Below are 18,799 nucleotides of genomic sequence, written 5' to 3'. Positions count from 1 at the left end.
AGAGGATGCAGTGAACCCCATAGAGGCCTCTGATATTAAAATGGAGGAGGCAGTGAACCCCATGGAAGCCTCTGATAGTAAAATGGAGAAGACAGTGAACCCCATGGAGGCCTCTGACATTTAAATGGAGGAGGGAGTGAACCCTATGGGGGCCTCTGACAGTAAAATGGAGGAGGCAGTGAACCCCATGGAGGTCTCTGATAGTAAAATGAGGGAGGGAATGAACCCCTTGGAAGCCTCTGACAGTAAAATGGAGGAGGCAGCAAAACTCATGGAGGCCTCTGACAGTAAAAAAAAGGAGGATGCAGTGAACCCCATGGAGGCCTCCAACCTTAAACATGAGGATGTACTGAACCCCACGGAGGCCTCTGATAGTAAAATCGAGGAGGCAGTGAACCCCATGGTGGCCACTCACAGTAAAATGGAGGAGGCAGTGAACCCCATGGAGGCCTCTGATAGTAAAATTGAGGATGCAGTGAACCTCATGAAGGACTCTAACATTAAAATGGAGGAGGCAGTGAACCCCATGATGGCCTCTGAAACAAGATGTAGGAGGCAGTGAACATCATGGAGGTCTCTGATAGTAAAATGGAGGAAGCAGTGAACCCCATGGAGGCTTCTGACAATAAAATGGAGGAGGCAGTGAACCCCATGGAGGCCTCTAAATGTAAAATGGAGGAGGCAGTGAGCGCCATGGAGGCATCTGATAGTAAAATGGAGGAGGCAGTGAACCACATGGAGGGCTCTGATAGTAAAATGGAGGATGCAGTGAACCCCATGGAGACCACTGATAGTAAAATGGAGGATGCAGTGAACCCCATGGAGGCCTCTGATAGTAAAATGGAGGATGCAGTGAACCCCATGGAGACCACTGATAGTAAAATGGAGGAGGCAGTGAACCGCATGGAGGCCTCTGACAGAAAAATGGAGGAGACAGTGAACACTAAGAAGGCCTCTGATATGAAAATGGAGGAGTCAGTGAATTCCATGGAGGCCAATGATTATAAAATAGAGGAGGCAGTGAACCCCATGCAGACCTCTGATAATAATATGGAGGAGGCAGTGAACTCCGTCGAGAAATCTGATAGTAAAAATGAGGAGGCAGTGAAGCCCATGGAGGCCTCTGACATTAAAATGGAGGAGGCAGTGAACCCCATGGAGTCCTCTGACATTAAAATGGAGGAGACAGTGAACCCCATGGCGGCCTCTGAGAGTAAAATGGAGGAGGCAGTGAACCCCATGGAGGCCTCTGACATTAAAATGGAGGAGGCTGTGAACACCATGGAGGCATCTGATAATAAAGTAGAGGATGCAGTGAACATCATGGAGGCCTCTGACATTAAAAAGGAGGAGGTAGTAAACCCCATGGAGGCCTCTGATTAAAATAGAGGAGGCAGTGAACCCCATGGAGTCCTCTGATAGAAAAATGGAGGAGGCAGCGAAGCCCGTGGAGGCCCCTGATAGTAAAATGAGGAAGGGAGTGAACCCCTTGGAAGCCTCTGACAGTAAAATGGAGAAGGCAAGGAAACGTATGGAGGCCTCTGATAGTAAAATAAAGGTGGATGCAGTGAATCCCATGGAGGCCTCTGATAGTAAAATGGAGGAGGCAGTGAACCCCATGAGGCCTCTGACATTAAAATGGAGGAGACAGTGAACCCCAAGAAGGCCTCTGATACTAAAATGGAGGAGGCAGTGAATTCAATGGAGGCCTCTAACATTAAAATGGAGGAGGCAGTGAACCCCATGGAGGCCAATGATAATATAATAGAGGATGCAGTGAACCCCATCGAGGCCTCTGTTAGTAAAATGGAGGAGGCAGTGAACCCCATGCAGACCTCTGATAGTAATATGGAGGAGGCAGTGAACCTCGTTGAGAAATCTGATAGAAAAAAGGAGGTAGTGAACCCCATGGAGGCATCTGACAGTAAAATGGAGGAGGCACTGAACCCCTTTAAGGCCTGTGACATTAAAATAGAGGAGGCAGTGAAATCCATGGAGAACTCTGACATTAAAATGGAGGAGGCAGTGAACCCCATGGAGGCCTCTGACATTAAAATGGAGGAGGCAGTGAACCCCATGGAGACACTGACATTAAAATGGAGGAGGCTGTGAAGCCCAAGGAGGCCTCTGACCTTAAAATGGAAGAAGAAATGAACCTCACGGAGGCCTCTAACATTAAAATGGAGAAGGCAGTGAACCGCATTGAGGCCTCTGAAAATAAAATAGAGGATGCAGCGAACCCCATTGAGGCCTCTGACTTTAAAATGGAGGAGGCAGTGAACCCCATGGAGGGGCCAAACCTTAAAATGGAGGAGGCAGTGAACTCCTTCGAGGCCTCTGATAGTAAAATGGAGGAGGCAGAGAACCCCATAGAGGCCTCTGATAGTAAAATGGAGGAGGCAGTGAACCCCATGGAGACCTCTGATAGTAATATGGAGGAGGCAGTGAACCCCTTCAAGAAATCTGATAGAAAATAGGAGGAGGCAGTGAAACCCATGGAAGAACCTGAGAGAAAAATGGAGGAGGCAGTGAACCCCATGGAGGCCTCTGATAATAAAATAGAGGACGCAGTGAACTCCATGGAGGCCTCTGACAGTAAAATGGAGGAGGCAGTGATCCCCATGGAGACACTGACATTATAATGGAGGAGACACTGAACCCCATGGAGGCCTCTTACATTAAAATGGAGGAGGCAGTAAATCCCATGGAGGCCTCTGATTAAAATGAACAAGGCAGGGAACCCCATTAAGGCCTCTGACATTAAAATGGAGGAGGCAATAAACCCCATTGAGGACTCTGACATTAAAATGGAGGAGACAGTGAACCCAAGGTGTCCTATGATAGAAAAATGGAGAGGGCAGTGAACCCGATGGAGGCCACTGATAATAAAATAGAGGATGCAGTGAACCCCATGGAAACCTCTGACATTAAAAAGGAGGAGGTAGTAAACCCAATGGAGGCTTATGATTAAAATGGAGGAGGCAGTGAACCCCATGCAGTACTCTGATAGAAAAATGGAAGAAGCAGTGAACCCAGGGAGGCTCGGACATTAAAATGGAGGAAGAAGTGAACCCCATGGAGGCCTCTGACATGAAATGGAGAAGGCAGTGACCCCAAGGAGGCCTCTGACATTAAAATGGAGGAGTCAGTGAACCTGATGGACTCCTAAAACATTAAAATGGAGGAGGCAGTGAACCCCATGGAGGCCTCTGATAATAAAATAGAGCATGCAGTGAACCTCATGGAGGCCTCTGACAGTAAAATGGAGGAGTCAGTGAACCCCATGGAGACCTCAGACATTAAAATGGAGGAGGCAGTGAACCCCATGGAGACACTGACATTATGTCCTTTCTTTTATAGTGCATGATATGGGAATTTAATTTTCTTTGAATATTCTCTTCATCTGAATATGTACTGTAACACTCATTGTTATGTTTTACAGGCAGCAGTTTAAAACTGAAAATACTCAGCAAATTATAACTCTGTTTCAGCAATGGAATTTTGATATAAAACAATTTGGAGACCAAGTAGATAAACTAACTGTTGGTATCACATTTGCTGTTACAATTAATCTCTTATTACTAAGTCTTCAGTGAAAGTAGAGTAGCTATTCTCGCATTAGGCACATGAAAATGAGCTGAATTTTGAGACCTGTTACTGGCTTTGTGTTCCATTCATGGTGAACCTTAAACCACAGAAATAGACACGTACAATGCCCGTGAAAGCCATTGGACTTCTGATGTCAGTTAAGATGCTTGCAATTTCAAGCAACAGAAACTTGTAAAAGAATAACTGAAGGACTCAGTTTTATGTAAAAGAAATTGTGGGTAGGTTAGTTTCAGACATAGTTGAATGGTGTGCGGAATGCATCACATGGCATTATCTGAGCTGTTTTTGGGTCTTAGTGAACCTACTAAATGCAGTATGGTAAATATTTCATTTTTAGACTTAACTACAAATTTGTTAGCTTCAGTTAACTGAGTCAGTCTTTTCTCAAAGCCCTGGCAGAATATTCTTGTGCAGGAATATCACTGACCTAGTTTTGAACATTTCCCCATTCCTGAACTAATCACTGTGGTCAGAACATGGTTTGCATTTTTTTTCTTCTTCTCCTCTCCATGTTCCTCTCCTTCTTTCCCTCTCCTTTGCCTTCCATCCCCTTTCCTACCTTCTTTCTCTTCTTCCATTTCTCCTTCTGTATCCTTGACTTAACCCTGGGTGCCAGATACAGCAAGAAATCCATGGAGGCTCTTTAAAAGGAAATAGCTAGGTTTAGTATATTAAGGTAGATTATTGTATATACTAGTAAACTATTTTAGTAAAATATCAGCCTTAGATAATTTGCACTGATATGGAGTCTTATATATTGATATAAATGTAAACCATTTTTATAATCGTATTTAAGATAGTTTGTATAATGATACAAATTTAAAACTATAACCGTCATATTGTACACATATTCCTACTCCTATTTGAAATAGTTTGTATATTGATACAAATTTAAAACTATAATCGTCATATTGTACACATATTCCTACTCCTATTTGAAATATTTTGTATATTGATACAAATGTAAAACTATATTTGTCATACTGTGTGTATGTTCTTCCTCTGTTTAGGATAGTTTAAATATTGATACATATTAAGGATATTGTTATTATATTGCACTGTGCAATTCTACCTCTGTTTAAGATATTTTGTGAATTGTCACAATTTTAAGGTCATTATCCTTATATTGTACATCTGTTTATAGACTGTTTACCTTGTTAATGTGAAGCCTTAGTCCTTAGGTTATTTTGGTAGATAAGACTTACCGAATTATAGTTACCCATGCTTGTCTCCATCCTTTTGGAGGAAGAAACAAAAGAGTTAAGAGGCGACTGGTGGCAGCTCCCTTGATCTTCTGATCTTTCGGGGTTCTTACCCTGATATCTGACCCTCAATTTTTATTGATAAAGAATAATTAGATAATAACTAATTAGATAATAATTAGAGAAGATTATCCTCAAATTTTTATGTTACAGAAGACCAACACACACACACACACACACACACACACACACACACACACACTGGCCCTGATTCAAACAAAGCCACAATGTGGATAGTGCTTATTTTATCACCAAGCATAATTTAGGGGGTGGGGGCAGAGCAGGGGCACAGGCTTCTGTCACACCTCCTAAGACAAAACCCATGCTCTATCAGGAAAATGTAGGAAGGAGACCCCATATATCCAAACTGAGTACCCCCAAGGGCACACCTACAAGCGGATTTTCCGTGGACCCTCCTATTGATGTGCTCACAATTGGTGGGCGGAGCCAAAAGTCTCCGCCTAGTGCCTCTCATTGGCAGTGATGTAAACATCCCACTGACTCTCATTGGCTGGGCAGTGGAAAGAGGTGGACTCTCCCTGGGAGCGTGAAGGGAAGCTGCCAGCAGCTAGGCCAGTACCCTGTCCCTGTCATTCCTGAGGGCTGCCCTTTAGCTGGTCACTAGCATCTCACAGAGGCTGGAGAAGATAATCAGAGCCTGACCCTGAGATTCAGAAAAACAGGCCTAGTGATTCACTCACTAGCTACGGCATTGCCCAGGCTGGTGGTGACACCAGTATGCAGAGACTTTGGCGCCGAATTTCAGCTATCTTTCAGTGGAAGACAGGGTCTGAAGAAACACCACAGGAAAAACCTGAAGGTATGCCTCTTGGAGTCCCCTCATTCTTCACTCAAGGAGATTCCTCAGAAAAGGTTCTCCACCATGAGGTGCAGTGGGACACAGATAGCGGGGAAGGGCCTGCCGCCATCCTGAGAGGCTGTTGAGCATGAGAGTGTCCCTGAGTTCCCAAGAGTTAGGCCAACACTGAACTGTGCCCCAAGCTCCCTTGGTGGGCCAAAGCAGGAGGCTGTGTAGACCAACTCAAAGAACACGTGACACAAGTCTTAGCGGGCTGTACTGTCTCTGCCTTTCCCCTTGCAAGACGCCTTTGTGTATTCCCCAGAAAAGGGGAACCTCTCACTTGGAGACTGAATTTGGCCTTATTCCCCATGCACACATGTCTCTGAAGCCAGGAGGCAGTCAGTCATAAGGAGGGTACCACGAAGGAAGGTGGCCGGTTGTCCCAGCAGGATACTGGAGCCAGATCCCAAAACATTACTTACCCATTATGCTCATGAAGAATAAAAGACAATTTGGAAACATGTCCTTACTTCTGCACATATCTTTAATGCTTGGTCTGAATTTAGAGCCATGGCTATGATTTGCTGCTCCTGCTGAGGCAGGCATATACCAGTAATAATGGGAGTTTAAAGAGGCTTACTGGGACAGGCCACCCACAGATGCCATGGAGGTGCCATTCAGTAGTCACAATCTTAGGGCCCAGGAATGGTTGTTATGGTCAGAGAAGTGATGATATGTGCTCACATCTACACAGGTGCTCAGAGTAGGACTTCTGTGTAGAGACTGTTTGCATTTGATATGAACCATTGTGCCCTTTGTTTATCTGTGTCATAGATATCTCCAATTTGAAGTCTGTCAGAGGAATTGTGACCTATCTCTGTACCGACTATGGCTGGATTAATGAATCTATCTTTTTCAATACTGACATGTTGTGTGGCAAAGTCCCACTGAACATTGGGACAAGTGTCATTGCTCTCGTGGAAGAAAACGAAACAACTCATATCCAAAAAGCAATCAAGGTATGCCTGAATTCACCCAGAGTCTCTTGGTGTATTATTTACTTTTATGTTGCTGTGATAAAATACCATGGTGAGAGCAACTTAAGGAAGTGTGTTTGTTTGTTCTTATCGTTCTAGAAAGATGGGTGAATCCATCAAGGCAGGTAGGTACGGTAGGCAGCAAGCAGCAGGTATGGTAAGAGAAGCAGGAAGCTGAGAGCTTACCTCTTCAAATGCAGTCTCAAAGCACAGAGACACAACTAGATGTGTTGCTAGTCTTTACATTTTCAAACCTCTTTCAATAAATTCACACCTCTTAAACCTCCCCCAAGCAGTCCCTCCAACTAGGGACCAAGTTTTCAAACACCTTGAGTCTATTGGGGTCATTCTCATTCAAACCCTTGTGTTTGATGGGAATGGTGGTGCGTGGCAGTAGTCCTAGGACTCAGAGGAAGGACATTTTCTCAGTTCAAGGCCAGCCTGATCTATATAGTGAGTTCCAGGACAGCCAGAGTTACATGGTGAAAACCCATTTTTAAAAAAGATTCAGAAAAGAGAAAGGAGTGGATGGAGGCCTAATTGGGAGGGGAGGAAGGAGGGGAAACTGTGTTCATGATGTTATATGTGAGAGGAAAAAAAGAAAAGTGTAATACTATTATGCATTTTAGTAACACTTTGATCAAATTACATTGTAAATATGAATAAAAAATTAGAGATGTACAGTTTCTTGCTGAAAATAGATAAAAAGGTTTCCTTGCTTTTCTTTTTTATAGCATAAACTTTAATAACCTTAAAACTTCTCTTCTATGTATAAATAAATTTTTCACCAAAAAAAGATTAAGAAAATGTTGATGTATGGTCAAAGTTGACATCCCACTTCTCTGAGCTTAGTGGAGTTGATGTTATAGTATTTGAATGCAATGATGCTTATTCTGTTTCTAAATATTTTGTGTCAGTTCTCTTAATATTTGAAAAACATGGAATTGATTCTGTATAACCCTACAACTTCCATCATATAGTGGCCAGCCATTTTCTATTCAGTACCCAAACTAGAAGAATTGATATGACAAAGACTGTATTGTTCACACTCTTTTCTGCGTCAATTAGTGTATGTGTTTATTTGCTTTATTTTTTTTAGATTTCTTTTTATTATGTTATGTGCATGAGTGTTTGGCCTGCGTGTACATCTGTGTACCACATGTGTCCCTGTGCCTGAGGAGGTGCTGAGCCTCCATGTGGGTTCTGTAATCATCACTTCCATTCAGCTCTTTACATATTGATGGCTGTTGTCAAATTACTCTTACTTATGTTGTTCCAATTGAGAGTCTCAACAGCAGGCCACAGAAGATACCTTTGCCAGTATTGGAAAACACTGGAAGACTGTTATTGTAAAATCATGGTAAAAATTGAAAAGCTGAAGCAGGCTCCTGATCTTATTTTGAGATTTTTATCATCTTAATGATAAAGTTATCATTTTTACTTCTTGTTCTTCTCACACATAGATCCATTCTAGACCTTTCCACATTTGTAAGAATATATTTATTAGGAAATTAGGAATGTGTTCTCCCACTGATTTTTTTAAAACTTCCAGTTTTTTGTTTTTCAAATATTTTAAAAATATCAATTATGTCATTAGTGCACTCTGTCAGGAACATAGGTGAACACTTGTGTCTTTCACAATGTCAAAATTGTTGAATGACAATAAATTCATAAGACACAGTTTCAATGGCAGCAATTTGCAAGAAAATCCTGCTTATTTTGGTAATCTGGACAAGATTACACAGGTGTTTTTTTGTTTGTTTGGTTTTTGGTTTTTTGAGACAGAGTTTCTCTGTGTAGTTTTGGTACCTGTCCTGGATCTCACTCTGTAGACCAGGCTGTCCTGAACTCACAAAGATCTGCATAGCTCTGCTTTCCAGGTGCTGGGATTAGAGGCATGTGTGATCACCGCCTGGCCACAGGGTGTTTTTTTTTTTATTTCAGTCTTAGTTGCTATTCCTAATTCTCATATAACACACCACAGTCAATATGTAATACACAGAAAATACAGGTTACATGATGAGTACAACTGGTTAAAGAGGCTGGAGCAGAGTTTCAGGAGGTTTCAAATGGATGGAAAAGATGTAAATGGAGTGGGGTCCCAAAAGCCAGTAAATGAGTTGAAGACAGCCCTGGTTCCCACTGTTAGGAGTCCCACAAAAGGACCAAGCCACACAACTGTAACATACGTACAGAGTGCCTATGTTAGTCCCACGCAGGCTCCCTGGTTGTCGGTTCAGTCTCTGTGAGCCCCTATGAGCCCAGGTTGATTGATTCTGTGAGTTTTCTTGTGGTGTCCTTGACCCCTCTGGCTCCTACAATCCTTTCTACTCTTCTTCTGCAGGATTTCCTGAACTCTACCTAATGTTTGACTGTGGGTCTGCATCTGTTTTTCCATCAGTTGTGGGATGAAGCCTCTCTGGTGACAATTGGGCTAGGCACCAATCTGGTCACAGAAGATGGCCAGTTCAGGTTACGTTATCTGCTGTTGCTTAAGAGTCTTAGTTGGGGTCATCCTTGTAGATTCCTGGGAGAGCCCCTTGTGCAGGTTTTTAACCTGACCCCCAAATGCACCCCATTTCCAGTAATCACTTTCAGTGTAAATGTACCATATTTTCTTTATCCATTCCTTGGTTGAAGGACATCTGGTTGGTTTCTAGGTTCTGGCTGTTATGAATGAAGCTACTGTGAATATAGTTGAGCATGTGTCCTTGTGGTATGATTAAGCATTCCTTGGGTATATGCCCAAGAGTGGTGTAGCTGGGTCTGTGGTAAACTGAGTCCCAATTTTCTGGGAAACCACCACACCGACTTGCAAAGTGGCTGTAAAAGTCTGCACTCACACCAGCAATGGAGGAGTGTTCCCCTCGCACCATGTGCTCTCCAGCATGAGCTGTTGCTTGTTTTTTTTTTTTTTTATCTTAGTCATTCTGACATCTGTAAGATGGAATCTCAGAGTCATTCGATTTGCATTTTTCTGATGGCTAAGGATATTGAACATCTTTTTAAGTTTTTCCCGGCCATTTGAGATTCTTGTGTTGAGAATTCTCTGTTAGATCTGTAGTCTGTTTTTTAATTGAATGGTTATTTGGTTTGTTGGTATCTAGGTTCTTGAGTTCTTTATATATTTTGGAAAACAGCCCTCTGTCGGAGGTGGGGTTAGTGAAGACCTTTTCCCATTCTGTAGGCTGCTGTTTTGTCCTATTGATGGTGTCTTTTGCCTTACAGAAACATTTCAATTCCATAAGGTCCCATTTATTAACTGTTGATCTTGGTGCCTGCAAGATGGGTGTTCTGTTCAGTAAGTTGTCTCCTGTGACAGTACGTTCAAGACTATTTCCCACTTTCTCTTCTGATTCCTTGTCCAGCCTTACTACATGGGCAGATCCTTAGTCTTACTGCAACTAGATATGCTGTTTGTTGATACTCATGGGAGGCCTGTCCTTTCGTGAATAGAAACAGATGAGTGAATTGGGGGAGGGCAGAGGGAAGGTGGAGGGATGGACTGGGAGGAAAGGAGAGAAGGGGAAACAGAGGTCGGGATGTAAAATAAGTTAAAAAAATAATTTTTCAAAAATGTAAATACAGTCTTTATTGATAAGAATAGAAACTGAAACACGCTTTAGTGAAGGAGCTGTTTTTGTACTATCAATTGTTGTGGACCAGGGAGTTTTCATCAAAAATACAGATGCATGTCCAGATCCAGAGGCAAAAACCAGAACATTCTCCAGGTTCAAGAGTGGGTAGACTGAATGAGTGAAGACACCGAGGGTATTCAGAGAGGCTGGGAAAGGCAGATAAGTAGGCCTTATCACCAGCAAGGTCTGAGCTCAGCTGAGGACACAGGACTTTCTCTGTTTGTTCATGTCCGTCCTCGGCTAACACATCAAGTATCAGTTAACAGGTGAGTGGGGGCCATCACCACCATAGTGATAGGTGTACACTTTGTTCTGTGGTTCAAATGGAGGGAGTTGCACCTTTTCTTTGCTCTGGTGTGTGTGGTAAGTTCCTAGGCTTGGTTTTCCTTTGCAGTCTCTTGCGATGGGGGTTATTTCTTCCACTTAATCTCCTGCTTCTGCACCTAGATCCAGGTAGGGAAAAACATGCTCTCCCTCCTTGTTCTCCAAAAGCGTGCTGCTCATTCTTGTCTCTGTCAACTTTATTCTGCTCCACTCCTATCTCCCAGGTAACTCATTTCTCTTCCTTCAAATACCCTGCAAAGCCCATTTCCTCAAATTACGCCACCAATGTCACTCAGTCTAAAAATTAATTTGAGTTACAGCCATGACTACAGCTTGTTTAGAAGTATGCTTTAAACATATTTTATACTCTTGGATGTTGAGTTCCTGGAAAGCAAGTACATTGTCTTTCTAAGGTCAGAATGTCGGTTTGTGAAAGCATTAAACATAGGTGTGAAATTCACAGTTGCAAGGCACTTGCCAATCCATGGAGCAAGCACAGACACAATTGATGTCATCATCTCAGGTCCATGGTGGATCATTAATAGGAAATGTATGGTCTAGGTTTGAGAACCTTTGCTTAAAAGATTTCTGCCACAGGAGTGCTATTTTGGCATGACTAATAAAGTCCAGGTCTCTGACAAGGAATCCTGTGTCCTGCAAGCACCCTTACAACTCTGTTAGGTCAACTCATTAAAATGCTGTTGTTTTCATGGGGCATCCTTGGTAAGTGTACAATCTCCTGCCTGTAATTTTTATTTTTCCTTCAACCACTGTCTCCTTCTCTTATAGGTGAAAACTGTGACTAACCCTGTGGATGCTACTGAGCAATCAGACCTTGACAGAGAACTTTGTATTAAGTGTGTCAGCTCGGTCACACAGGACAGCATCTATATTGACAAGGAAACATCTTTCCCTGTCCAACTCTTTTCTGGAGGTAAGATTTATAGTTTTTTAAAGCAAAGAGCAAGAGTGTGGGAAGTGTCCTTGAAATTGAAAGTGAGGTACCATAAAAATGGGGAAAGTGGGCAATATTTTAAGTATCACGTAGCGACCTGTCCTCCCAATGCCATCATCATGCATCCATGTGGTTTTCACTACTCAATTGATTCGTTTGGCTGTTTTGATTTCTCATACAGGGTTCCTCTAAGTTACCTGAAACTCACTATGCATCTGAGAATTGTCCATGACCTTAGCAAACCCATCCCTGACTCTTCTGAGTGCTGAGGTCATAATCTTCTGCCACTGCATCAGGATACATGCAAAATATCATCAGTGATAGCATCACACAAGTATAAGAGATTTATCTTGAAAATACATCCACCATTTCAAAGCAAAGGTGCAGACAGGCCTCTTTCTTTCTGTGTCCTCTTTCCAGAATATTCATCAGATAGGCTCTCATATTTTGTCCCTAGCCTAGGTACCAAGGTTGACGCATGTGATCCTACTGTGTTCCTGGCTTCCATCCCCAAAAGAGATCTCAAAATGACTACTTGATGAGAAAATCCAGTACTCCTAGCTGTAACTTTCACTCTGAGACACAAGGTTTTTAGTTATCCATGTTTGTGAATAAATCAATCATTGTCGGAGTTTAAAGGGCCTTAAGTGTCCCTTCCTGTAGGAAGATATTTGAGATGTCTGTGTAAGTATTTGGAAAAGTTACTTTGCATTCAGGAAATGTTTGTCAGCATATTGCGGTGATAGAGGGTCTTAGGTATTGTGACATGACCTGAGTGCCATAATATTTACACCTCTAATGTTCTTGGCTGTTTTAGAATTCATGCCTTGCAAAGGAGACTTGTTGCTGGTTGAGTATTCCATGAAGCCGGGCACTTCCAACATGAACATCCACACCGTGAGCCCCTTAAGCTCCCAGAATATGGATGAGGTAATTTGCTTCCATGTTGCCCTTGTCATGGGCAGGTAGCTGCCTATCCTTCCTTCCTGGTCACTTTTTGCCCAGGATTTTGTGTGGTATGTTTCGCAGTGTATCGCCTGCCAAAGTGGACAAATTCACTGATTTAAAAGGAAATAAGCAGAAAATAATGTAAAATATACACATTGTTAACTCCTAGCTTGTGCACTTTACTTGACGTTAGGATGTTCTGTGAACAACAATTAGAAATCGCCTTGGCTGTGAGGCCATTGTGGGGAAACTTTGAGTGCACTGGGTTTGAGGTGTTCAGCCTGTTTATAAGGATGTGTAAGACCTTGTCTAGTACAGCCTGAGAATAAGATGTAAACTCATGGAGATAGAGTGTGAGGCCACATTGTGTAGCATGAAGAGCATGTCTTCTCTTCACACAGAAGAGAGAATATGGAGCCATGTTGAGTAGCTTGAAGATCATGTCTTCTCATCACAGGAGGTAGTGTGGGTCCATATTGGGTAGCATGAAGGGCATGTCTTCTCATCACACAGGAGATAGCGTGTGAGGCCATATTGGGTAGCCTGAAGGGCATGTGTTCTCCTCACACAGGAGATAGTGTGGGTCTATATTGGGTAACATGAAGAGTAGAGCCTTTCATAAGTCACCCAATGTTTGTCTTAATTCTCTGATTTAATAGGAGTGATGTGGGATGGTGAATCATTGTGTTAACACAGTACACAGGCATTCCCTGTGTGTCAAGGATGAGAATCAGTGATGTGTTGAAGGACCTGCTGAGTAGAGCCAAGGGGTTGTTGAGGGCCATCTGTGGTGGGTTATGCTTCTCCATACTCATTGCCTTCATTTCTCATCTTAGGTCTGTATTACCAGTACTGATGGAAAAACTGGTGTTGTGGAATCCTGCATCTTTTTTACTGTGGATTCCATCCAGAAGCCTTCTGATTATACTCCGGAGTTGTATGACATCGTGAATGTGGTCGCTGTGGACAGCATTCAACCAAACTGTTCTTGGAGAGCAGTGTCAATGATCCCAGTGGAAATGTGTATTGACCAAGCCTTGTAATTCACCATTATTTATAAGGCTCTGGTTTAATAAAACAAAATGAGCATGTAATCTAAAGATATGAACTAAGACTCTTCTTTTAAACATCCTGGTGACTTCATTAGGAACATGAACTCACTTTAGGAAGGTACCTTGCTAATTCAAAACCATGCCCTATTGGAACATGATTTTATCAAAGAAATGGCCCTGCACTCAGGGTAAATGCATCATTTTCCAAAAGCAAGAGCAGCTTCTGTGTTGGCACTGGCCTTGTGGGCCATTAAGCAGCATGGAGAAGCAAAGCATTTAAGTCAAGATTCCAGGAGCAAGCAGGTGAATGTGACCAGGTATGATTTAACATTACAGCTTGCCTTCTAGCTTGAGTCTCTTTATGCCTTTCTAAAGTTTATTTCTCTACAATATCTTTTATTTCCTACCAGCTACTCCATTTGGTAAACTTAGTGTTTATCTGTGGATCCTCTTCCTATGGTAGTGTACCAAATATGCCAATGCAGAGAAATGAAAGACCAGACTCAGGTCTACTTCAAACAGAAAGATGAGAGTACACTCTTAGTAGTCTGAGAGGCGGTGCCCCGCAAAGTCCTTTCTATACTGAGGAGGACCTTCTGTGAAGTTAACTGGCCCTCCTTCCACATTTCTTGCCCTTTTGAAGGAATCCTGGACCTTTCCAACATCTGCAGAGTGAAGGATGCCTGCACTGGGGAGCCAGGCCACCTGGACCAGTTTCCTTACATCAATATCTGGTGTAGTCTGGCCCTCTACCCACAAGACAGAGTTCAATTCCATGCCTCTTGGGTATCCACTGCAGTCCTGATCTCTAAGAGAGTTTCAACCCCGAAAAAGCCACCTATCTTCCAGTTAGAGGATCAAGATTTGCAACTTCCACCTCTACCCCTTCTCCTGAGGGTGCCCATCCCCCGCTAAGAATTCAGAACACAAAGTGGCAATGTCTGCTTTGTATTCTGACTTCCCGTCTGATGGCTCATGCCACAGCTGCCATTGGCCCCTTTTCCCACAGAGCGCTGGAGGGTATCCTCCACCTCAGTATGCTTAAGGTCCAGGTCTCTTGAAGGCTTCCCAGTGACCAGCCATCGAGTGCCCTGTGCCTGTGGTGTCAAACTCCATGGCCAGCCAACCTCCAGGAGGACGGGATTCTCAGACCAGACCCAGTTCAATATGTTTATCAGCCATTCACCACTACTGATCTCCTGAACAAGTGACATCACACCCCACCATACCTAGAGCAGCCATAAAGTGTTGTAGAATATTATTTTAAGGTGTGTTACTTTTGTTTATGTTGCATTTGTTTAACTCTGTGAAGCTGTGTTACTGTGCCTGTCTAAAACACCTGGTGGTCTAATAAAAAGCTGAACAGCCAATAACTAGGCAGGAGAAAAGATAGGCAGGGCTGGCAGGCAGAGAGAATAAATAAAACGAGAAAATCTGGGAGAAAAAGAAGAAAGAGCAGGAGAACAAGGAGAGGAGGGTGTTGGGGGCCAGCCGCCCAGCCACCCAGCCACCCAGCCAGCCATGGAGTAAGAGTGAAAGTAAGATATACAGAAGTAAGAAAATAAAAAAGCCCAGAGGGAATAGGTTGACGGGATAATTTAAGTTAAGAAAAGCTGGATAGAAACAAGCTAAGGCAGGGCATTTAAAAGTGAGAAAAAGCCTCTGTATTTATGTGGGAACTGGGTGATGGGCCCCCCAAAAGAGTAGAGAAAGCAACCAACAACAGTCAACCTTATGTCTACCATTATGCACAGCCACTAACTTACTTGGGACAACTGCCAACAGCTCCTTATTGCCCTTTTTACCTCCAGATACAGAGTGTAGGGTTTGCTAGGCAGCACCTGCCTGGCTGATCATTCAAGCTTCCCAAACACTAGTAACCTGAAGTGATTTGCCGACACCTTCCTTCCTGATAAGTGTCCCAAATGTAACCCCAATACACCAGAGGTCTTCCAGGCACTTCTCAGAATGATAAGTCGGGCTGGAGGAGTTCACAATGGAGATTGTGGAGTCACAATCTTGGTCAAAATTTGAAAAGTCACTCAGTGCTCTGATGAGTCCCTGAACCAATTCTATGACCAGCTCTGTGACAGTTAAGGGCAGTACACGCCTTTTGTCTCAGAGGCTCCTGTGCACTGGACAGTGGTCAACACAGCTTTTGCCCAACAAATGATACCAGATGTTCACTGGAAGCCCCAAATGCTAGCGGATTTACAGAGACACATCCTGAGCAATTTATAGACATCACCATCAAAGTGAATGTTAACTAGGAAAAGGCTGCAAAAAAATGATCGTGTTCACATTGGGACTAGAGAAAATTCAGCTTCCCTGAAATTCCTGCAACAGTTGGTTTCCATATGAAGGTTAAAAGTAATTGGTGCCTTTTCTGATACCAGACATGAAAATTAAGATGAACAAAAATGAAAATAAAATCCTTACAGACATTATGAGGGAATATGTTATTTTATTTTACTTATTTTTATTGAAAATAGATTCTTTTTAGCAAAGACCAAGATAGCCAGGACACTCTCTGCCTTCAAGATACCTGGGTGAAGGAGCCAGTGATGGTGGTGTCTGGGCCTTGCTATAATTATGCCCACAGCCAGCCCTTACACCAAGTATGCAGTTTTGATCAACCAGGCCACACCCACCCTACAACTACCCAGTGCCTGTGCAAGATAATGGGAACATGCCTGATGTACCCAGCCACTCCCAGGACCCTCAGGGCCCATGCCTGGAAAGGCTGAAGAACCTGCAAATAATCCCACTGATGGATGATGACCCTTCCTTGTTGCCCCCCAATAAAAATGTGAAAACCAACTCCCCCCCAAAAGAAAAGAAAACAGATTCTCCTCTCATACAATAAATCCCTCCCACAGTTTCCCTTCTTCCGCTCCTCCCAAGTCCCCACCACCTCCCCTCTCCTCCGGATCCACTCCCACTCAGTCTCCCATAAGAAAAGAGCAGATCTGGAAGAGACAACAAAACAAGATACATTAAAACCAGGCAGAAGCCCTCACACTGAAGCTGGACAAGGCAACTCAACAGAAGGAAAAGAGTCATATGAGATTATTTTAATTTTTTTAAATTTATTGCCAGGTGGTGGTTGAAAGGACCAAGCAGATGCCATAACAGGCTGCTCAGTCTTCTCTCAGAGATCAGGCCTCAATTTCAGTTTCCTGAGACTTGAGCAAGCAGTCTCTGGGAAGGCCATGAACAAAAGGCATAGTCCTTGCAGTAGCTCCCTTTCTGCACGTACTCATACTCTGCTCAAAGTTCAGCCAGTTGTTTACTGTCTGGGACCTTTCACCAACTTAGAGTTATGTGCATGAGTCAAAGACAGAGCCTGGACAACTGAGCCAGCCCCCACAGTCAGTCCGTGCTAGGTCAGCCGGCCCCCATGGCAGCTCAAGGACAAAGCCTGGGACTTGTCCTGGACAGCCCCCAAAATGATAATTGTAACCCCCAACCAGTAAATTCAAAAGTTACATACCCTCATCCAATTAAAAGAGAACAGAGATAAAAATAAACCAATCTGAGTTGCACCTGTGCCAACCCCCCCACAACCACCCTGAAAAGCATGTGGTTTTTGCCTTTAAATAGCTAGCCTCACAAAGAAAGAGCAATTCCTCCCTGCCTCACTGTATTGGGTGTAGGAATCAGTTCCCTGCCTAGGCTTGTATCTACAGAATAAATCTTGCTGTTGCATTCTGGACATCCACAGTCTTCGTTGGTCTCTTTGGGGTCGTGATCTGGGCAAAACAGTGGTGGTGTACACCTTTAATGCCAGCACTTGGGAAGCAGAGACAAGTGAATCTCCGAGGTCAAGGCTAGCCTGGTTTCTAGAGTGAGTTTCAGGATGGCTGGGGCTAATCAGAGAAACCTTGTCTTGAAAAACCAAAAAGGGGAATTGCATTTTGTGTGTATGGGTGTTTTGCATGCATGGATTTATGTGTACCAAATGTGTGTGCTTGGTATCTTCCAAAGAGGCCAGAAGAGGGCACCAAATCCCTTTAGACCCCATGGTAGAGGGGAATCATTTTATGATTCATGGTAGTTTTCTTTAAAACACATAGAGGCGAATACTCAGCATACAGAACTACAAATCAGCTGGTGATGTAGCTCAGTGGTAGAGCGCAGTGTAAAAAACATGAGTTTGGTGAGTTCGAGGCCAGCCTGGTCTACAGAGCAAGATCCAGGAAAGGTGCAAAGCTACACAGAGAAATCCTGTCTCGAAAAACCAAAAATCAAACAAACAGACAAACAAACAAACAAAAACATGAGTTTGATCTTTAGTGGTGAGAAAACCAGCAATAAGCACTACAAATCTAAAGTTGATGTATGCAATTCATACAGTTAAGTCCAAACTGTAAAGTGCGCAAAAACCCCAATTAGCTGTTTTGAGAAAACAGGAACAAAATCATCACTAACATTTTCCGTGCCTAATCTTAGGAGTGATTAGAGAAATACAAGCAAACAATGGCAGTAACAACAAAACAAAACTCACAGAGTGGGGCTAGGGAGATGGCTCTTTTGGTAAAGTTCTTGCCTTGCAAGCCTATGGACTTAAAGTGGGAGCCCTGGAATCCACTTTAAAAATCCAGGCTGATAGGCCATTGCTGGTAGGTGGAGACAGGCAGATAGATCCCTGGAGCTTGCTGGCTAGCCAGGCTAGTGGAATTGGTGACCTGCAGGTTCAGTGAGCCCCTGTCTCAAGATTTAAGATGGAGAATGATGAGTATATGCATGATATCTGCCTACACACACACACACACACACACACACACACACACACACACACACACACACACGAGAGAGAGAGAGAGAGAGAGAGAGAGAGAGAGAGAGAGAGAGAGAGAGAGAGAAACATATGTACTCACAGGAACATGTGGGCACACATACTCATAACTCAAAGTTTTTTTACTTAGTGGGAAAACTCACTTTTTTTCTCATTAGGATGTTGCAAAATTATCAGGATGTCATTTTTTTCTTAATCAATTTATAAGATTAAAGTAGTCCCTGTAAAAACTACGTCAATTATTGTCTTTTTCTGGACACAAAGGGTTACAAAAAGGGCCATTAAAATTATTTCCTTTTTTTGGTGATTATACTATAATTACATAACTTCCCCCTTCCTTTTCCTCCCACTGTACCATCCCATATTGCTCTCTT

General features: G+C 43.1%; 1 protein-coding gene across 2 annotated transcripts; it reads left to right on the top strand.

Annotated features, from left to right (window-relative positions):
* The first annotated feature begins 5,361 nt into the window (after window positions 1-5,361).
* LOC131899174 (cancer/testis antigen 55-like) lies at window positions 5,362-13,675 on the top strand. 2 transcript variants are annotated; one of them, XM_059250567.1, is made up of 5 exons: window positions 5,362-5,691; window positions 6,508-6,692; window positions 11,462-11,606; window positions 12,445-12,557; window positions 13,412-13,675. In XM_059250567.1, the coding sequence occupies exons 1-5, from the start codon at window positions 5,610-5,612 to the stop codon at window positions 13,616-13,618; spliced, it is 732 nt and encodes a 243-aa protein (XP_059106550.1). In that variant the 5' UTR covers window positions 5,362-5,609; the 3' UTR covers window positions 13,619-13,675. The 2 variants fall into 2 exon arrangements, with proteins under 2 accessions (XP_059106550.1, XP_059106551.1); XM_059250568.1 differs by lacking the exon at window positions 13,412-13,675 and adding an exon at window positions 12,977-13,179.
* Window positions 13,676-18,799: the final 5,124 nt, after the last annotated feature.

Source organism: Peromyscus eremicus, chromosome X (assembly GCF_949786415.1).
Source record: "Peromyscus eremicus chromosome X, PerEre_H2_v1, whole genome shotgun sequence".
Classification (NCBI taxonomy): Eukaryota; Metazoa; Chordata; class Mammalia; order Rodentia; family Cricetidae; genus Peromyscus; species Peromyscus eremicus.
This window is presented reverse-complemented; position numbering and strand designations above follow the sequence as displayed.

Excerpts from the sequence above, each read along its gene's own strand:
- LOC131899174 (XM_059250567.1), top strand. The coding sequence starts at position 5,610 with ATGCAGAGACTTTGGCGCCGAATTTCAGCTATCTTTCAGTGGAAGACA. Across the intron at positions 5,692-6,507 it reads ACCACAGGAAAAACCTGAAG|ATATCTCCAATTTGAAGTCT; the intron begins GTATGCCTCTTG and ends TCTGTGTCATAG. Across the intron at positions 6,693-11,461 it reads ATATCCAAAAAGCAATCAAG|GTGAAAACTGTGACTAACCC; the intron begins GTATGCCTGAAT and ends CTTCTCTTATAG.